The following is a 20,611-nucleotide window of genomic DNA, read 5'->3' as shown; positions in this document are numbered from 1 at the left end:
GGCGACCAAAAGTGGCTGCAAACGCAATACTGTGATGTCTTCACCAGCCAAGCTCTGAAAGAGGGAAATGTGGCTTAGTGATCCTCAACAAGGGCGCTACAGCACCCTGCGCTGCCTAGAGATCCTATCAAGGGTGCCGGGCTCTTGCTAGCACGGCTCAGGGTGCAAACCTGATTCGCGTGATAAACCCGGAGGCTTCAAATGGGAATCCCAGGTGTTAAAACATCCCACCCTGAGTTTTGCAACAGATGAACTGCTGTTATAGTTTGGAGTCAAGAAAGGAGGGGAGGCCAAGGCTGTATTTTCCCTGCCTCTAAGAGGTTGACAGTGACTGGGCTCGGAGAGGAGGGGGTGGCTGGTGGAGGGGAGAGGGGGTTGGGGCGGCAGGCTGGGAAGGACATGGGTGTGAAGCAAGGGGTCCTGCAGAGTTGGTCTGTAAGGGCAAAAGCTGCAAACTGGGCTGTCTGCAAATGCCCCAGCTCCCCCCTTTGTGCCTGGGTGGTGGAAGGAGCTGTGCTCTGCCAGCTCGAGCCCCATCCCCAGCCTGTCCCAGGGGAGGGCAGCTGCGCCCCTGCTGATCGCCACCCACCCCCGAGTCCTCCTAGCCCTGGGGGGTTTGCAGAGCAACCTGCAGTGGGTGGGGGTGGCATAGGGCCCTGCAAAAATCCTATGCCCCAGATGAGTGTGTGTGGCGGGGGTGGTAAACGAGCTGCTTCCCTTCCTGGCAAGGCTTCCCCTGCATCCCCAGTCTGGTCCCCTTTGCATCTCAGCCCAAGCTTTGCCTTTGACCCTCCTCTCCCGGGAGCTGCTTGCAGGCTCGGATGCTTCAGCTTCAGGCTGGCACCCAAACTCCCTTGGCAGCTGGCACAAGGGGCTTTGTGCACTCCTCCTGCAGCCTCCCAGCACCTTAGGCTGTGCGGAGGACTTGGTGCCTGATCATTTGGTTGCAATTATTCCCTCCCCCACCCCACCGCTCCTTTCCCCCCCCCGTCTCCTCCCTCAGCCCCCTCCCCTTGCACCCTCCCCCCTTTGGGATATTATATTACGGCGTGGAGCAGCCCTGGATCCACAGTGCCTCTTGCCCACAGCCCGGGAGCGCTGCCTCTCTCGCTGCTGCTCAAGATTAATTTTTTTTTTCCTTTCCTTCTCATTTCATCAGCAAAGAAGCAGCGGCTGCCAAGAGCTCTCTGCCTTGCTTGGCTGAAGGGTATAAATACCCTGGGGGGAGCTCCACGGGGATCAGTAGCAACTGCTGAGACCACAGCATTCATTGCCTCCACTGGGTCCTTTGCTGATCCTCTCTCCAGCTTTGAGAGATCTTCCCCCCATCTCCTCCCCAGGCAGGAGCCACAACTTCTCGGGGACTCACAGAGGTAAGTGGAGGGTTGTGTGTGTGGTTGGCAGCGTGTGCCCCAGCCCCAGCTCGGTGTTGTGTTGCTCAGACATCACTGAATAACCTCTCTGTGGCTCACACTAGTGATATAAATAGCTCCTGCAGGATTAGTAGCTGCCCTAACCCTGCCATGGATCTGGGTGGTATAATAGAGGGCTAGAAACCCACCAGCAAGTTGTCCACCTCTTAGCGTCTACTGGAGGCTGTAGCAATCACTCGCTGTTGATTGGTCATTTGCTGAAGCATCTAACCAATCACGTAGTCATCCTTTTACACTTTTTTTAATATACAGGTAGCCAACTGAATGAATTCGGCAGCACCTTGGGGTCCTGGCATAGTTAGGAGGTGTTTCTTAGCATGGTTTGAGGTAGCTACCTTGTCCAGTATTGCACTGGAGTGGGTACTATACTTTACCGTGCTATACTATACTACATTAACTACATTACTACATTAACGTAGAATCAAAGAGGATGAGGGTCGGAAGGGACTTCAGAAGCTCACATCTGGTCCAGTGGTTGTCACCCTTTTTTTGTACCGGGACCCATTTGTAAACTTTGATGGTCAGTCCTGACCCAGCCCTGCAGTGTGCGGGGAAGGGGGTGGGTGTGTGGGGCACGGGGTGGCCCCAGGCAGCCCCTTGCAGGCTGGAGCTCTGCCCTCCTGTAAGGGAAAAGCCACCGTTTCCCACATTTGTCTCCTTTAAAGGAGAAACCATTTTTTCAAGTTTTGTTGATCCATTTTAAAAGTGTGTTTGCAACCCTGTCATATATTCTTGTAACCCATGGGTTGAGAAATGCTGATCTAGTCCAGCCCCCTGCGCAAGGCAGCACCACCCCCAAGGAGATAATCCCAAAGCTTTGTCTAGGTAGGTGTTCAAAACCTAGAAGGACAGAGACTCCACAACTTCTCTGGGTAACCTGTCTCAGTGTTTTACTACCCTCCTAGTGAGAGAGTGTTTCTTAATATCTAACCTCAACTTCCTTTGCTGCAACTTGAAGCCATTACTTCTTGTTCTGTCATCATATCAGTATAGAATAATGCACAGTGATGATGATGATATATCCAGATGTTTACTCCAGGAATTTGCAGGTGGGGAGGTTTCGTGTTGGGTTGTACAGATGCTCTGAGTTGCAGGATTTGTAATTTCACTTGGTATTTTCCTTTTTGGAAAGGGAAACCTCCACACCTTTCTAAGCCGTAAATATGCCTGTGTTGGTTAAAAGTGACAGCCAAGGCTATATACCCAGAATATGCAGCAAGTGCAATGCTGGAATTCATCCGTGAGGATTAACAGCTCTGGTAGGCTGGTTTTGAAGTTGTGCTAGGTGAAGGCTTGAATTTCAATTACTTCACTGCCTGCTTTGCACAATATAGCAACACATGTTAATGTAACGTGGATGTATATCATCATGGATAAGCAACCCGTCCTAACCTGGTAATTTAACTCATGCACTTGTGGTCAATAGACATCAAGTATTATGCCCTGGAGAGGGCATCTATTCCACCCAGAAAGGCTGTGCCTTGAGTGGTAGGTTTTCAGCTCTCGGTGAAATCAGAAGACTTGCATTAGTGGAGGAAATAGCTTTCTATAAATAAGCTTTTGAAAGCCCATTTGAATTTGACTTCCTCAGATCTCAGGAAAAATAATGACTTTCCTTTGTCTCCAGTTATAATATATTTTGCATGAGAAGCCTTCATGTCTGGACATTCAGGAGTCAGTTTCTGCCGACTCACTGCTTTCTGATCTGTTCCAGATGTGAACATGGCATTGATACCATTAGCCTTGATGCATTTCAAACAAGGCCCCAGGAACGCTTCCCTGAGCCCCCTCAAACAAAAGCAAAGTGTATTCAGCTGCCTATCCAGTGGGAGCGTCTTGCAGAAGTGTCGAGGTCCTTTCAAAGCAGCCTTCGTTATAAAGGGTTTCACAATGGGGGAGCTGGCACCGTGTGCAGCCTGGAGAACATCTGGAGCTCCAGTTCTGCAGGGCACTGAGGCTGGCGAGATCATATGCACGGGGTCTTGGTGCTTAGCTGAGCGGGGGCTTTGTGAAGAGGAGCTTCATTTGGGGGAAGTTAAAGCCCAACTGCAAGCTTGATTCTCCACTCTTTGCCCACTCTGTTCCTTACTGGCATCAATACGATTTCTGGATGTGCCAGATTATGGCTTATTTGGCCATAATCCAGCCACTGTTGGTGACCAGAAATGAGACGAGTTGAATCATATTGGCCTAGCCCGAAGCTCCATGTTTGCAAGTAGCTTGTACCAGATCTAAAACAACTTCCATCTGCGGGGAATTGTAAGGCATGAAGTACTTCCCAGGCTGTTCACAGTAGAAGGATGCCTCTTTTGGACAGTCACTGCTCTGTCCTATTCGAGTCCAGGTGACATCTGGGAGCATGAAGTCTCGAGGCATCGTGGGTAGCAGTGTGAGCCGCAGGGGAGTTCAGTTGAAATCTTAGCTGCTTCTCCTATTATTTCATGCCAGTTTTCATGCCTATTATTTCAAGCCTACTGGCCTTCCATTATTTCATGCCGTACAGAGAGGTGTGGTCAGCTGGGCAAAAGCTCAGGGCCAGAAGTCTCCAAGTACCTCACCATAAGCCAGGGGCCTGCATTGTCAAAACGGGCCATTGACTGTGTGCACCTTGCATTTTTGGGTATCCAGCTGAAGACAATGGAGGCCTGATGTTTTGGCGATGCAAACAAACCAGAACCCAAGGCATCCTAAATCAGGCAATTTGGGGGATGTACGGTCCCCTAGCTCCTTGTTTTTGGTCACCGCATTTATAAAATGGCAACAGCAGCGCTCAGCATGTGTGCATCCTCTGTTTCCGCTCATCAGAGTGAGCCTGCCTTAGGTGGGTGGATAGGTGGGACATTCACTTCTTTCCTTTACAGAAGAAAGTAGGGTGGGCCAGAGAGGAGTCCCGTTGCAACTAGTGCCAAGAACTCACCCCTTTTTTAAATGAGATGAATGCTCCTGCGGATGGGCATTCACGAAGGATGCAATGGGTAGTATTTATCAAGACCCCCCAACCTCTGTAAGGGAAGGAGCGGAGCAGGGAGTAGAAGCGAATACCCCATCCACCGACTTTAAAGGCAAGACTATTTCACAGAGGTTCGACCGGGGAAAGGGATAATGCTCTCAATTCATAAGCAAGATGCAGGAGAGGACGTTGTCAGAAATAATGAGCCATCTGTTACCCGGTAGGGACAAGCTGCTGAAAAAAGCCTGGAGTGAAGTAGCCAAGCCTGCTGAAGGCTTGACATGTTGACTCCATTGCATAGTAACACGCTGGGTATGTCTCTCCGCTGACAAATGTTACAGCTGATTTTTAGGCTCTGCTCCTTCTGTAACTTCACTGTTTGTTTCCAGCGTGCGGTAGACTGGGCCCCTATTTAGAGAAGGGAGCGATTCCAGCTGCAGCATATGTTAGCTGTCTGTGTCTGCCCACCATACCTAAGGAGTGGGCAGCCTTTAAAAGTGCTCATAATAAATGGTGGCCTTGTCAATGCCCGTGGCACTGCCTCTATTTATAAATGCTTGGAGAAGTGTCTGAAAGTATGAATTTTTCCCTGAATTGGGTCAGACAGTCTACAAAAGTAACAGCTCAGCCTTCTTTTCACCTCCCCTCTCACCCTCCCGTAGCCAGTGAAGTCCGTTTTAGGCTCTTGCTTTCTGGAGGGACTTGCTAGCAAACAATGCTGAGAAAAGGAGGAGGTTAAGACAACATTTGTCCCCCCAGCAGCTGCGAGCCGTGCCTTTGAGACTAGCAAGGGCATGCTTTGCTGTTACCCGGCATCAGCTATCTGGCCACTAAGGCACTGAATAGGGAAGATGCTTGTGTGGTACAGTTGCCCTTTAAAGCAAGGCTATGCACTCAGTGAAGTCATTCAAAGGCACTTCCTTTTTATGAGCTTATTAAATGAAATTCCTTCCTAGCTTCATCGAAATGCAGGCCAAGTGCTTAGCCTTGGAAGTTGGGCTGCCGGTTATGCATTTATATTTCCAGTAGCACTGAGATGCCTCCATCAGGGATCTAGGCAATGTGCTAGGCGCTGCACACGGGGGCAAGGACAGCACGGACCGCCAGGCTCGATTCCCAGGAGTTCTCGCTGACTTTGACTGGTGTCGGGCATGCTAAGCGCCTCTGGACCTAATTATTGGCATCACGATCCGGCCTTATTAGCATGATTTCATCCCTCCTTATCAGCTGCCTGCATGGCGACTGTCTTGCTGAGCTCCGTTTGCATTTGTACTGGAAAAGAAACAGACCTTCTGGTTACAAATGTATAGCACGCTTCATGTTTTCCCTACCCCCAAAGCAATTCTGCTGTCGCCTATGGACATTTTGTAGGCGTAACATGGCAGAAGGCAGAAATCCTTTGTTGCAAATATGTTTGACAGCACCTTAGATGCTGGAAGCTCCCATGCTTTAAGACCTGGAGGCTACAATAGCATAGCTAGCACGGGGCTTGTCAGAGAGCCTTTGATTTAAAATAGCAAAATCTCCCGAAATGCGTCATTCAAAGCAAACTCAGAGGGCTTGTTCGGGTCCATACAGCTACTGTGCAAGAGGAGGCTTAAAAGTTCAGGCTAAAGGGCACTGAAGGAGAGATGTCCCCTGGAGTGAGCACGCTGAAAACCTCTGGTTGAAGAGCAGCTGTGATCCCAGGTTGCAGGTCACTTGCTGTTCTCCATACGGGAGTTCATTTTGCTTTCCTCTTCCTCCCAGACATGTAACATGAAATGTCCTTTGATTGCAAGCATGGCCTTGGGAATACGATAGTCCTATCAGCTTTGTTCTGCAGCGTGAATATGGAAACCCTGGCACATAGGCTTGCTATTTGGGATCAGAGCCACGTTGTGCGAAATACTGCAGAAACAAGTGGGAAGAGACAGGCCCTGCCCTGCAGAGTTTCAGCTGTATAAGACCAGCCAAAGGCATTCAGGGGTCACTCACGGATTATTAATGGTGATCGCTGGAGAAGGGGGTGGAATTGCTCAGAAACGACTGTGCTTTTCAGGCGAGGCCATGGCGTCTAGCAAAAAGTACATCTAAACTCAGGACTGCCGCCCAGCCCTGGTTTACCCATCCCATGAAAGGCAGACTGAGCATGTGCTGCAGTGGTTCAGATCGTAGCCGAGGAGAGGAAATCCACTCTGCTCGTCTCTTGATCTGCAATAACTCATGCAGCTGGCTGCCCTTCTCTCCCGGCTCGGCGGTGCGACCGCGTCAGTGAGAACACCCCAGTGCGTCACTGTCGACGGGAATCTCGATTACTCTGTTCTTACGATGACATTTTATATAAACAGCCACAAATTCTGGGAGCTGGCAGCCGTCTCTGCCGGCATCTATTGGCGGGCCAGGGTCTCTGCAATAACGTAGCTTGCGTCTGACCTCTGAGTTGGCTCAGCAGGAAGCTTGCTTTTTCCCTTTTATTAATATCCCTTCTCCTGTAATGACAGGAGAGGCAACGGATCATTTTTCCTGCTGCATTTATGAGAGAGCACGGCTTGGAATCGGGAGATTTGAAGAGCCCTGGACAATAAAGGATGGCAATTGTGACTTCCAGTGTCGGTGGAGAAAGCCCAAAGGGGGAATTGAGTATTTGCACCAGTATTCAGTGTTGTTTTCTAGGAGCAATTTGTGGCTGCCCTGGCTGTTCTCCTTCTTAAGACAGTGCTGTTCACGTGTGAAATTCTCTCCAGACGCTCATGTGCAAGGGGCTGGCAAAGGGGGTCACAAGAGGGACACTGATGCCGGTGGCTTTCTCTGCCCGCCCCATGGAGCGGCTTCACTTTTAAAGTAGGTCTTATCCCCTTGGAAAAAGGGGATGTTTGCAACCAAAGGACCATTCATGTTGCACGTCTAGGAAGGAAGCGAGGTGCACACCTAGGCAGAAGAGGTTGATCATATAAACTTCATATGCAAGGGCACGTCTAACGAGCTCCTGCAGCCACTCGGATTGCACTTTCCCTGGCACATGAGAGATGTCCGCAACACTTACTTCACAAGCTGCGTGGTGGGTAGGGCATAGCATCTCGTTCCCACGATGTGATAAATATTGAGGTTCGTTGATTCCTTCTGCTGTGTCAGTTTCTCCATAGGTAGGAGGATAAATAACTGGTTTTCACCTTCAGATTGCTATCGCTCCTTTGCCGTGCACGGATCTGAATGCAAGCCTCCGTGCGGGCCTGGAGATTATGGAATACATAAACCTAGCATTATTTTGACTGACTGCCTGTTTCCTTCCTGAATTATAGATCCGTCTAGTGCAACAGGGCCTTCAAGAAAATCAGACGGCATCATCTTCATCTTGATTTCCATTGAGTAGAGAATGGCTGTGAGTCCTGCCCGACCTTGGACCGTTCCTTTGGGATGCTTGCTGATTCTGATGCACGAAGCTCATTGTTTCATCTTGCCCAATGCTACTCACCTGGAGAGCCTCCTGAGCAGGTACCGGGATGAGGAGCCTCGCTCCAGAGCCAAGAGGAGCATCCCGTGGTCAGACAGAGAGGAGATTTTGATGCTCCACAACAAACTGAGGGGCCAGGTCTACCCTTCAGCCTCCAATATGGAGTACATGGTGAGTCCAGCTGCAGGTGCCAAAGGTTGACTTTTTCAGTTTTTTTTTTTGGTCAAATTCCACTATAATAAGCTTTTTTTTTTTTTTTTTTTTTTTAATTCTTTCTTTCTTTTTTTAAATTTTTAATTTTTTATTAAGTGGCTTTCTGCTGCCATCTGGCTTTGGGGGTTTGCATGCTAAGCTCATGGCAAAAAGGTTGAGAGTTCAAGGCTGTGTGTGGGCTTCTGAAGAATTTTTTTAGGGTAGATATCAGGAAAAACGTCTTCATGGTAAGGGTGGCCAAAATTTGGAATTGGCTCCCAAGGGAGGTTGTGCTCTCCCCTACCTTGGGGGTCTATAAGAGGAGGCTGGGCATGCACCTGGCTGGGGTCATCTGTCCCAGTGCTCTTTCCTGCCTAGGCAGGGGGTCAGACTCAATGATCAACTGAGGTCCCTTCCAGCCCTAACATCTATGAATCTATGAATGATGCTTTCGGCTATTGAATTGTTTTGGTTGGAAAGGCCACTTAATGGGGCAACTAGCCCATGCCACTGCATAGTTTCAGGACTGATTTCATTATTCATAAAACATCCCTAAGACTGTGTACTCTAGCCCTGAATATCTCCAGTGATGGTTATTCCACATGGTTATTCCATGGTTATTCCTCTGGCAAGTTGTTCCATTACCTAAATGTCATCAAAGTATCCAATTTTCCCTAATATTTAGCCTACTTTCTCCCTGTCCATTATGACCAGCATTGTGGAATACCATGGTCTGGACAAAGTGACCATATGAGTGATCTCACAAGTGTTTGCTGAGTTTACCTAGCGTAATCCGTCCTTTACTGGACTTCTTTGGCTTGCATGAATTACCACCCGGTACCTCTGGCTATGTGCTGTCCCCTCTCCTTTCTCGCTGCCCCGTGGCGAGGCTTTCGGCCTCTTGGAGCTTCAGGGCTGCAACGACTAATGGGCTAGACCCATTTTGTAGACATGAAGTAGTAAGTGGGGTTTGCTCTTCTGACTTCAAGGAACCGGACAATGTGGATTCCCACTTCAGAGACGGACCCTGAGAAGTTCATATATTAAGTATATTGTTAGCAGTAATTAAAACAAATATATGCTGACCATTGAGCTTTCACACGGTGCTATAGACCTTACCTGAAGTTATTTTTAGTGTCTCTTCAAAATATTGTGCAATTGGGAAACAGTGTTGGATAACCTTTTTTATGCACAGTATCTTCCATTTGAATGTTGTTACTGCAGAAGGAGCTCTGGTTTGACAAGCTGTTTCCTACCGATCAGTTGTGCAAGCCAAGTAATATCCACGGCTCTTTTTATGAATATCACTTTTCCTGCTGAACCGAGTGCCACAAATAGGAAGATCTGTATTTTATAACACAAAGGGGAAAAAAGGCTAAGGATAAAGAGAGCAATGAGGAAGGATATATTGTACCAGCTCTTCAGTGCAGTCGGTATTCAGGGAGCCAGGCTCTAGCTATAAGTCATCCTAAATTTGTCAGTGCGAGGGAATGATATTCCTTTCTAAGAATTGTTATTTTGTACCTGTATTATTTAGTAGGCTGTGATCCTGTCCTTGCAGGCTGCCCGTAACGTACTGCAAGGGAAGAAGTGGCTTGATTAATTCCAAGAAAGTAAACACAAAGCGGTGCAAGAAAGCCCAATGTGTTTTCGTTGGCTTTAAGGATCTAAGAGAGCTGCAGTTGTGGAGTGTTTTCTGCCTGGCTTCTATTGACTTGTGCTGTTTCATGTTTGTCTTTGCTTTTCTAGTGGTTTTATGGGAGATTTAGGGCAAATGAAAGAGCCTTGTATTCTGTGAAAGCAAAGTTGAGTATAACATGGTCCTGTTTGGAAGGGCCATAATCAGTCTTTCATGTATTACTTGGAAATGTTTGCACACATGAATTTCACTTGAATCTTTTGTTTTAAAAGAGGACACTTATCAGCCTGAATATTAAGAGGATAGGCTGTTTTTTAGCACTCCAGAGAAACGGAGGGGAAAATGGTTTTGGGTAGCAAACAGTTCCCGGGAGAAGATCTGATGTTAACGCGGATATGTAAGCACAATGTGCGCTCTCGGCTAGCAGTCTTCAAGCGCTGGCTGTGAAAGCCCATTACCCCACGTCCATTGCTGATGTATTCACATGACTTAAATTTGCAGAGTGGAACTAATGTTTTTTTTCAGGAAATGGAGAGATCAATCTACTGTATCATGAGCTATGTAAGAAATAATAGCGTACCAAGTTTATGCCAACTTGGTTAAAAATGTATACCAAGTTTTGTGACGCAGCTGTATGCATGTTGAGCATCGTTAGATAGCAACGTGCATTAATAGACAGCTTATAATTTATGCACACCCTATATCTACGCACATATATTTGAATTAAAAGAATAATTAATGTAAAAATTATGAGGAGGGTTAGTTGGAGAAAAAAAGAGACATTTAATGAAGAAGGCTTCTAGTGTATGGAAGTTGTTTGCTTGGCTATGTTAGGGTAATGGAGTTCAAGGCTAGCAGTGGTGTGTAGTGCTAATGGAAAAAGCCCTCTCCTGGAGACGTTGTTATAGGCCAGATGTGAATGGTGTGCACATTCCTCAAGACAAAGCTGGCCAAATATAAAATTGCCATAACCACCTCCACGGGTTTATTACGGGCACGTCCATTGTGTGTTTTCATTACAGAACAGTAGCAATGGCGATGGACCGAGGCCAAAACAAAACAAATCCCATGTCAAGAATGAATTTAGAATGAAAAATAAGCCCCGGTTCCTAAGAAACCAGGCACCCTGCAGTTGGCCCAGTCGGCAGCAATGAAAATACCTGCCTTGGAGGATCTTGAAGGCATATGTTGTTGAAGGCATCGAAGTTTGTCTGTCTTCAATGGAAATTACCAAAGGATGAATGCATCACAAAACACAGGTTCCTAGAGGAAAAGTATCTGTGGAGTTAGCCCATCTTTCTTCAAACACGGTGGCTTTCAAACTGGGGGGGGGGGGGCTAAGGAATCACTGTCAACCTCCAGATTTCTTGTGGACTTCCTACCATGCCTCATCACCAAATTTTTCATTGAAAAGGAAGGAGGCCAGGGCCCAATATTGATTCACAGACCACTCAGCATGGCCTTCTGCATGATGTGTGGTCTGCAACATGCATTTGGGAACCGCTGCTCTAAGAGATTTCAGTGCAAGATGGTCAAAATGCAGGAACTGTTATAACTAAGTAGGTCCAATAAGCTAGCCCTACAGTTGGGAAACTGTCCAAGCCTCGGCCCATAGGCTTCATTCCTGACTTCTGTGCCAGTTCCACGCGGTCTGTGAAATCATGATGCCAGGGTCAAGTGTGTCAGCTGGGGTCCTGCATCCAGTTTACTTCAAGAAGGATGTGGAAAAGCTCGAGAGAGTCCAGAGAAGAGCCACTTGTATAATTAGAGGCCTGAAGAGTAAGCCATAGGAGGAAAGGTTGACAGATATGTGACTGTTCAGCCTAGAAAAGAGAAGACTTTGGGGGGCGGGATTTGGTGGCAGCTTGCAAATATATCGGGGAGAGCATCAGGGGATAGGTGAGCAACTATTCACAAAGTGCCCCAGGGGAAAACCATGAGCAATGGTCATAAACTCCTAGAAGAAGGTTTCAGATGGGATATAAGGAAAAATTTCTTGATGGTTCATGTGACTGGACTCTGGAATAGCCTCCCAGCAGGGGCGGTGCAGGAACCTACTCTGGAGATCTCCCAAAGGAGACTGGACACACCTTGCTGGGGTTATTTGACCCCCGCAGTCTTTCCTGCCCAGAGCAGAGGGGCTGGACCCCAGTGCTCTCACGAGGTCCCTTCCAGCCCTAAACTTCTGTGAATCTGTGTCATAGCATATGCAAGAAGTGGGATAGGGTGGGAGTAACAGAAGTGTTATTACTTGTGTGTGATCTAAACAGCTTTCTAGCTTTAGGGCTAGCTTTAAGAAAGTTAATACATCTATGCCTAATTATTCATGTTCCTATTGCATTTGCACCTGTAAATTGCAATGCGGGTTACATAAATTACATTTATGTTTTGTGTGCGCTGCACTTCCTTCAAAAATGACCTCAAATACTAAGAAGTAACACAAAAGAGATGGTGTTAAATCCCTTTATCACACTGATTACCACCTTCCATACTGTCTACTATAGAGTATCATCACACGGATGACTAGTATGCTGACGCAAGATATGTGCTTGTGTCAAACCTATCTGCTGCTATGGTGTTTTGATTACAGAACATCTGGATGTGGGGGGAAAATAGAAAAACAAAACAAGAAAACTCATGATACTGATTAGAGCCAATTAATGTGCCCTGCCTCTTGTCTTCCAAATTGCTTAACTCAGACTCTGCGAGATGGCCAAGGAGTGAATTGAAATAAGCAGAGTGTAGATGCTTAATATAGTTCCCATTTTAATACTGTGCTGAGAGGTTGCATTATAAGAGTTCACGAGAAAGCCACGAAGAGAGTCTGAAATCTATTTTGTCCGTATATTTATTGCATCTGAAGTGTTTCCAGTCCCCTGACCACATAAAAGTCGGCGCGAGAGGCAAGAAGCAAACAACAGTTCTAATTTAAACGGCGTGGCTTTGTAATCTGATGCCTGCAGAAACCAGCCGCTTTTCCAATTAAAAACAAAAAAAGAAAAACAAAGAAAAAAGCTCTTTCCATTCATTCACTAAGTGGCTTTGGTCTGTGTTTATTGGCTTCATCCATAGGCGTCCGCGGAGGATGTAGCGCGTATGTTCATGTCAACTTCCATTTACTTGTTTGTTGCTCATAAGGTGTCTGCATTAAATTAGGAGACTTGGGACGTCTGCCTGTGAGAGCTGTAGATGCAGTCCTTGCTCTGAGCACAGCAGTGGGAAGCTGTCGAAGGGGCAGGGAAGATAAGGGTCACGGTTTTTATGTCATCTTTGTCACTGGCCGGTGGAACTAGATGGTTGAAGAAGGCTGCCTGTCTTCAGCTAGATAGTTGAAGACACTGCTTGTCTTCTGGGGAAGATGGTGGAAAGCTCTGCTGGTAGGTTAGTTAGCAATTTTAGGGGAAAATGTTTGTCTTTCAGAGCTTAGACAGTGTGAATTTCCAATAGGGAGCAATCGCACGTTGGCTCCAGATGGACTGGGTAGGAACTAGTAGGTCTTTCCATCTTGGATGGTATGATTCACTTTATTTATAGACATACACAGCAATCCCAGTAAAAACATCCCCCCAGGATGTTTATGAAACAGCAGGGCTGTCGATGCTTAAACAATGTGCATACTATTTCATGTCATTGCACTCAGGACCATGTTAGCAACTCAGGCCTAGAAGTGATGCAGCATCTCCCCAGTACAGCGGCCAACCCTGAAAAACAGGCCTATTTTGTGCTGCATATTTTTTGACTGATGCATGGGTTTCCATTTTATGCAGTGGGGTGGGAGGGCATTATGGGAAATATACTGCTAGATTAGAGCACTACAGAAATAATAGGCCAGGGGCTTGACTTCATTGTCAGAGCTCCTTCGGTTCTTTTGAGTGATTCCTGGTCTTAGGGAGCTTGCAAGATAAGTTGGGAGAGGCCTGAAAGGATTGGCAAATTGACTGGTTCTTCCTCCCTTCTTCTCTTCCCTAGACGTGGGATGATGAGCTGGAGAGATCTGCTGAGGCTTGGGCTCATGAATGCATCTGGGACCATGGACCTGCCAACCTCCTCCCATCCATTGGTCAGAACTTGGCAGTTCATTGGGGCAGGTAAGAGCTGGAAAGCTGGAAGCAAATGCTAGCGGTGGCCTCGTAGGTCCCCCCCTGGTGCTTGGACGTTTCAGAGATTTGGCTTGTTGATATTTAACAAGACATCTTGACTATTGGGAGCAAAGGCCGGGAGGAGCAGTTGCTTTTCTGGGGCAGGATTGGGAATGACATCTGTCGGGCCTTGCAGCTAGCTCTTCCCAAGATGTTTTAGAAATATGCAAGCGAAGTCTCACTACATGTCTGCATGGCAGTATTATCCCAGAGAAACGGAGAGGTCAAGCAGCCTGTCCGGTGTCGCACTGACAGAGTTGGCAAGAAAACCCAGGGTCCTGATTCCCACGTCCCTTGCTCCGTCCATGAATCAGCAGAGGGCTGAAGTTTCTCAGGATCCATTTTTGGCCACTGCCACTAGGTCCAGCACTCACTATGACGACTCCTTCAAACAACTTGCATCACATTACCTTTCACTGCTGGCCTTGCCTCCTGATTTCTCTTTGCATTTGCTCCATGATGATGGCACGAAGCCGGGTTAGCAAAGTTTGCTTCACGCTCCTGGGAAGCGTGTTAACTGAGAGTTGTCAACCAGGTAGAAATGATGCTTAAATTAAACCCAAATGGTTTTCCTTTGCCACCTCCCGATGAGAAGAGCCCAGTGGTGCTTTCAACTGAAAGCATGCAGTGCATGGCGAGATTTTTCTTTGTCATCCTCGTCCTGATTGCTGTTGGCAAAGCACTTGGATGCTAAGGTGATGCGAGATCTAGACAATGGCTAAATCTGGACATTTTTAACACGGGGGGGGTGTGGCAGGACGGTCCCTAGGGGTGCCGTGACCTCCCCTAGCGCCCTTGCCTACCGTGCCAACCTGGGTCTTGAATGCACCCTCTATCTTGTGTCTTTGATCTTATTATTATTAATGAGAGGCTGCCTTCCTGCCCTCCTTGGCACGGGGCCGGTCTCGCTATACTGGGATTCTGTTCTATTCCCCGTGCTGGTCCTCTCTTGGGGCCTACTCGATATGCTCGCCCCCTCTCCCAGGCCTGCCCCTGGGGCCTCTCTCAGACTGCGCCCTTTTGCCCTCCCCGGGCTTCTCAGTGGGCTTGCCCCCCTCTCGGGCTCCTCAGTTACAGGCAGTGCCCGACCCGGGTCTGCCTCCCGTACATCCCACAGTCACCCGCATTCAGGCCTGTGCCTCACGCTTTCCGCGGTCTCTATGCCTCAATGGGCTTGCTCCCCTCTCGGGGCTTCTCAGTTACAGGCGGTGCCCGACTCGGGCCTGCCTCCTGTACGCCCCGCGGTCACCCACACTCAGGCCTGTGCCTCGCGCTTCCCGTGGTCTCATGCACACTCGGGCCTTGTCTCCTGCGCTTCTCACAGTCCTGCCTTCACTGGGGCTTCACTCACGCTTCCCGTGCTCACGCGCTCCTTGCCCTCACCGGGGCCTTGCTTGCGCTCGCCCGCACCGGGGCCTTGCTCGTGCTCCCCGCGCTCGCCCGCACTGGGGCCTTCTATGCCCAACTTGGGCTTCCCAGAATTGGGGCTCAGGCGGCCTTAGCCTTACCTGGCGCCAGACCCGCCTTCTCGGGCCTACGCCCCACTGGGGCTTCTGCCTACGCACAACACTAAACTCTTCCCGAAGCGGCCCACCCCAAACGCAGCGCCTCCTGCAGCGCTAGGAACACCCCTTTCCACTGGGGAGCTCCCTTGAGGCCTCCTCCACCCCTACAGCCTCGCCCCGTCCTCCGGTCTTACACAAACAACCAAACAGAAAACCCAAAGCTGTAAGCCAACCAGCTGCAACACAAAACTAAGCCCCCCTGGCTATAACATACACTGCTGTCAGGGTTCTCCCCCCCGGCTCATCATGTAGACTCTCAGTCAGTCAGACGGCTGTGCCGTGCTCTGCTCCGCAGCAGAGTTGCTGCTCCTCCGGCTGCCAGAGGGGAACTGGCTCTGGCCTTAGCCTTCTCTGTTTATAAAGGCCAGGCCCTGCCTCCGGCGGTCAGCTGACCCAATTAGTTGCCATAGCAACTGGCACCTGCTGCCCTAATGAATGGCAGCTAAACCCATTTTAATGCTGCAGCTAGTAAAGCGACCAAAACGCTGGCGTGCATCCATAGATGCTTCTCGAGCAAATCCCGGGACGTCATTCTCCCCTTGTACTCGGCCTTGGTGAGGCCGCAGCTGGAGTGCTGCGTCCAGTTTTGGGCTCCACAATTCAAAAAGGATGTGGAGAAGCTTGAGAGAGTCCGGAGGAGAGCCATGCGCAGGATCAGAGGTCAGGAAACCTGACCTTACGATGACAGGCTGAGAGCCATGGGACTCTTTAGCCTGGAAAAGCGCAGGCTCAGGGGTGATCTGACGGCCACCTATAAGTTTATCAAGGGTGATCGCCAGGATCTGGGGGAACATCTGTTCACCAGAGCGCCCCAAGGGATAACGAGGTCAAATGGTCACAAACTCCTGCAAGACCGCTTCAGGCTGGACGTAAGGAAGAATTTCTTTCCTGTCCAAGCCCCCAAGGTCTGGAGCAGCCTGCCACTGGAGGCGGTTCAAGCACCTACATTGAACACCTTCAAGAGCAAATTGGATGCTTATCTTGCTGGGATCCTATGACCCCAGCTGACTTCCTGCCCTTTGGGCAGGGGGCTGGACTTGATGATCTCCCAAGGTCCCTTCCAGCCCTAAAGTCTATGAAATCTATGAAAATTTACTACTATTCAGTAGCAGGCAACCTAGTGCCCTGCTACAGGGTGAAAATTCTCCTGTGAACATCTTCTTCATGCTTACAAAGCAGGGTCCAAACACAAATGAGGTGCATGGTGTTAAGCAACTGTTTTCCCATCTTTTGGGACATGACTGGGAGCAGACCCACTGTGAATCCTGGGTAGCTTTGTGGAGAACCTCCTCTACCATAAAAGTAGTGTGGTATCAGAATGGGGCTCAATACTTTTTGACTATGTGAAGCAAGAGAGGAACAAATGTGGACTTTTGATTCATACAGGATTTCAGGAGATCAAGATGGTCACCCCAGGTCATTCGCTTGCTGTAGTTGCCAATCTTGCTCCCAGTGGAATCGATGAAAAACACTCATGTGGCTTTCAATCCAGGCAGGGTTGGAACTCTGCCTCAGTTTACTTATCTGTAAAACGAGGCAAATAGCGCCTAATTCATGATGCTGTTGACTTAGAGCCATCGTTGCTGAATGGCCGTTTAAAACCCACTGAGATCATCATTCAAAGTTTACGATCATTATATTCTCCCTCGATAGCCCACGTGAGGTTAGTCATCGCGGCTGATATAACTTTGCCGATAGAAATCAGCCTCCAGCATATACCATATGCCGTGTGCATGCGTGTCTCTAAATAGTCGCAACAACGTTCATATTCCTGCCAGAAATGCAGAAATGTGCGGCAGATAGCATTTACTGGTTCACTTGCAAGTATGAAACGGGTTGTAAATGTGTCCTGGACTGTCTGCGCAAGGGAGTTGCTGTGTAATAAGCCTGGATGTATAACTAGCTACTGCATGCTAATGCCTTGGGCGCGTGCTGTTAGTGTGTCGGAGAAGTGAAGCAGCTAGCTCCAGTTTCAAAGCCCTGCAGTATTGCAGCTGTGGACTCTAGTGCGCTTCCAGATTTAGCAGATTGCCAAGAGGTAAAATAGGTACATGATGGCTTCCAGTTTAATATGCTTGGCAGCCCCTGACCAATGTTTACTCTCAAAACACAGCCTTCTGCCAAACTAGAAGTCTTTTGTAATTGAGTGGAAAAGCCAAGAGGACATTTCAGGTTAACGGCATCGCAAGAGAAAGTTAAACCTATAAATAATACCCTAAGTCAGCTTGGGTCATGGGTTTTAGAGGAGAAATTGTCCCTAACGCTTCCCCGTGAGACTTTTTTTCAGTGGTGAAAACATGATGTTGGGTTTTTCTGTTGTTTCCCATTTGTAAAAGTCACAAGGACTTGCTGAGCTGGGACCACGTTGCACTGCAAAATGGCCCTAGTGCTTCACAAACTTCTTATAGTGAATTTCCAAGAACCTTATTTCGGTAATAAAAATGACCGACCCAGGTCCATTGATGTAGGTTGAAAACTTACAATAGAAAATTAGTGATCTAGGTCACAACATCTCTTTGGTCTTTTAGGTATCGCTCCCCAGCCTTCCATGTCCAGTCTTGGTATGATGAAGTTAAGGATTATACTTACCCGTATCCACATGAATGTAATCCCTGGTGTCCAGAGAGGTGCTCAGGAGCTATGTGCACTCACTACACCCAGGTAAGGAGCACAGAGGCCTAAGTCCGCACTTACGGCTTGATCTCAATCCCTGGGAGACACTAGACGTTATGAAAGCATCCCTGGAAGAAAGTGAATAAATGGTTTGTTTTTTAAAAATGTTCTTCCATACGCTTGTGTTGCACTTTCAGATCGTCTGGGCCACGACCACCAAGGTGGGCTGTGCTGTCAACGTCTGCAAGAAGATGAACGTGTGGGGCGAAGTCTGGGAGAATGCCGTTTACCTGGTCTGCAACTACTCTCCTAAGTACGGCAGCTAAGATACGTTGCCACCGCCAAGCTGGCAAGTCGCTTAACTAATGCAGGGTTTCATGCAAAGAGCTCACTCAGACCTGGCTGCTGCTTTTTAAATACTTAAAGGGCAGTAGCAGGTGGAGACCAACCAAGCCCATGGTCTCATTGAACTTGGAGCTGGACAAATATAAAAGAAGTCATAGCCTCTGCCCCAAGGACCTTTGAAAGTTGGGTAACTCCGGCATTCACAATTTAGCCACTCCTGTGTCCTGTTGATATTTCTAGTCTAGCAATAAGCCTCTACCTGTGAAATTCAGTGGGGTTGGATGACACTGGTTCCCTTGAAGGATTGTATCCTCTTTCTGCCTTCAGTCTATTTTGGCCTTTACCTAGCTTTCTATGCATGACAATGCTATGGGCAGTAGCCGCAGGCATGAGGATCACAGCTCAGCCTCCTTGAAATCCAGGGCTTTCAAGTGTGCAATAACAGAAGGTCAAAGGAGAGCTTTGGTTTCTGCAAAGCCAATAATTTCCTAAGAGAATCAAGTCATAGTGTTTGAACCTGGCACTTCCGTAGGATTTCAGTTTAAAAGTAGTATTTTATATGTGTGTGAGCTTAGGTAGGGAAACCCATCTCCAGTAGTAGCTCTTTGAGAAACCAAATGATATCTAAAGCATGAGTCTCCCAGATTTTGTGTTTGGCAGCTGCTTTGGGCTTTGCACAGTAACTGGGGAGAAGATCGCCCCAGTAAAATTGGGGAGTTTTACCCAATGGCCAACGTGAGCAATTAGAAAATGCGGTGTACCGGTCCAGGCACTTGGCATCAGCCTGTTGCCTAAAGCACTCGCTGTGACTCGTCTTTCGGATCCATCAGGGTGAGCTCTGTGTGGGTTTTTTCCTGCTTGGGACCAGCTCCAGGTGGAAAGATGGAACAGGTTTTAAATGGAAAAGTGTTGCTTTCCTGGCTGGCGTGTGTAGCTGCCTGACTGGTTTCGAGAGCAAAGAAACGGTGGTAGGGCTTGTGGCTCTAATGGGCTTTGAAGAACACACACAAAGAAGCCAAAGGCAAATCCTAGTCACTGACTAGGCAATTGTAAAATAAAAGCCAGATGCCTGTGCTGCCCTTCATTTATTTAGTTTGCTGAGTTTATCGCTAGAGAGCTGCAGACTGTAAGTTCGTGGAAGGAGCAGAGTCTGGCAGCCTTTCCCAGTATTTACAGCAATCTATCAGCATGGAGGCACAGAGGAGACATTCATTTTCCACGAGCCCTTAGTGCCTGGAGGCCTCAGAGGCATAGGATGCAGGCACACAGCCTGACTGTGTGTGTGTGTGCATACACATTTCGCATAGAGACCATGCAGAAACACATGTCTTGTATGCTTCCAGGGGGAACTGGATTGGAGAAGCCCCTTATAAAAATGGCAGGCCCTGCTCTGAATGCCCACCCAGCTACGGGGGCAGCTGCAAGGACAATCTCTGTTACAAAGGTACGTGACCAGGCGGTGTCGATCCCTGCTTAGTGCATTGTGGGGGGAATGCGTGGTATGGGAAGGTAGGAAAAAGTTTTGCCTGGAAACTTTCGACCGAAAGCAGGTTGCCATGTTAAGTTTGGTCTTAAGTTTACAGATACAAAACTTTGGACGTACATATAAGAGGTTTTAAGTTTTCAGTTAGCCGGCCTGGACGTTTAAGCAGGAGGAATAAGGTAAAGCAGCCCCTGAATGAATGTGTCTGGAGCTGGAACCCGGTGAAACCCCCAAAATCTCGAGAGCAAATTCTGCTGCTTTTCAGTGGTGTAATCCAGCTGGACTCGACTGGTTTAAAAGCGTTCCTCTGGATTTCCACCAGTTCTCATGGGCCAAAGAGCAGGACAGCATTGGCTTACGACTGGTCTGTGGGGTTGTGGTTTGTGGATGCTGTGGGGATGAGCAAGCCCATCCTCATCTGGTTTGTTTGAGAAGGGCCTGTTTACAAAAGTCACCGTGGGTGGGCGGGCTGGCGCGCGGCGTACGGCGAGTTCCTTATGTGTTCTTGCATGTGCTTCTGGGCCTCAGTTTCCCCAGCTATAAAGGACTAGAGTAATTCCTACCTAGAGGATTTATAGGCAGCTAGTTTGAACTGCATATTAAGCAACATAATGAAAGGTTCTGGACAATCTGGGGATCTTTTGGACTAAATGCTGCTGTGCCTGATGAGTGGGAAATAGTAACCCTGAAACCCTCAAGGCAGTTGCTTACTTCACTGATTATTGAAGACTGTGTCGATAGGATCCTTTTATTTCACTTGTGCAAGCCATTTTCTCTCCGAGGAAATAAGCCTTTGCTCATAGATGTCAGCAAACCCAC

General features: G+C 48.3%; 1 protein-coding gene across 1 annotated transcript in view; it reads left to right on the top strand.

Annotated features, from left to right (window-relative positions):
- The first annotated feature begins 1,055 nt into the window (after positions 1 to 1,055).
- CRISPLD2 (cysteine rich secretory protein LCCL domain containing 2) overlaps positions 1,056 to 20,611 on the top strand; it is a 39,239-nt gene continuing 19,683 nt past the window's right edge. Inside the window, exons 1-6 of the mRNA XM_090062732.1 lie at positions 1,056 to 1,373; positions 7,665 to 7,987; positions 13,617 to 13,735; positions 17,880 to 18,012; positions 18,162 to 18,277; positions 19,653 to 19,753. Of these exons, the coding sequence (XP_089918858.1) occupies positions 7,739 to 7,987; positions 13,617 to 13,735; positions 17,880 to 18,012; positions 18,162 to 18,277; positions 19,653 to 19,753 (718 nt within the window). The 5' untranslated portion in view covers positions 1,056 to 1,373; positions 7,665 to 7,738. The remainder of the gene's footprint in view (positions 1,374 to 7,664; positions 7,988 to 13,616; positions 13,736 to 17,879; positions 18,013 to 18,161; positions 18,278 to 19,652; positions 19,754 to 20,611) is intronic.

This window comes from Crocodylus siamensis, chromosome 9 (genome assembly GCF_052110815.1).
Source record: "Crocodylus siamensis isolate JL-2025a chromosome 9, ASM5211081v1, whole genome shotgun sequence".
Lineage (NCBI taxonomy): Eukaryota > Metazoa > Chordata > Crocodylia > Crocodylidae > Crocodylus > Crocodylus siamensis.
This window is presented reverse-complemented; position numbering and strand designations above follow the sequence as displayed.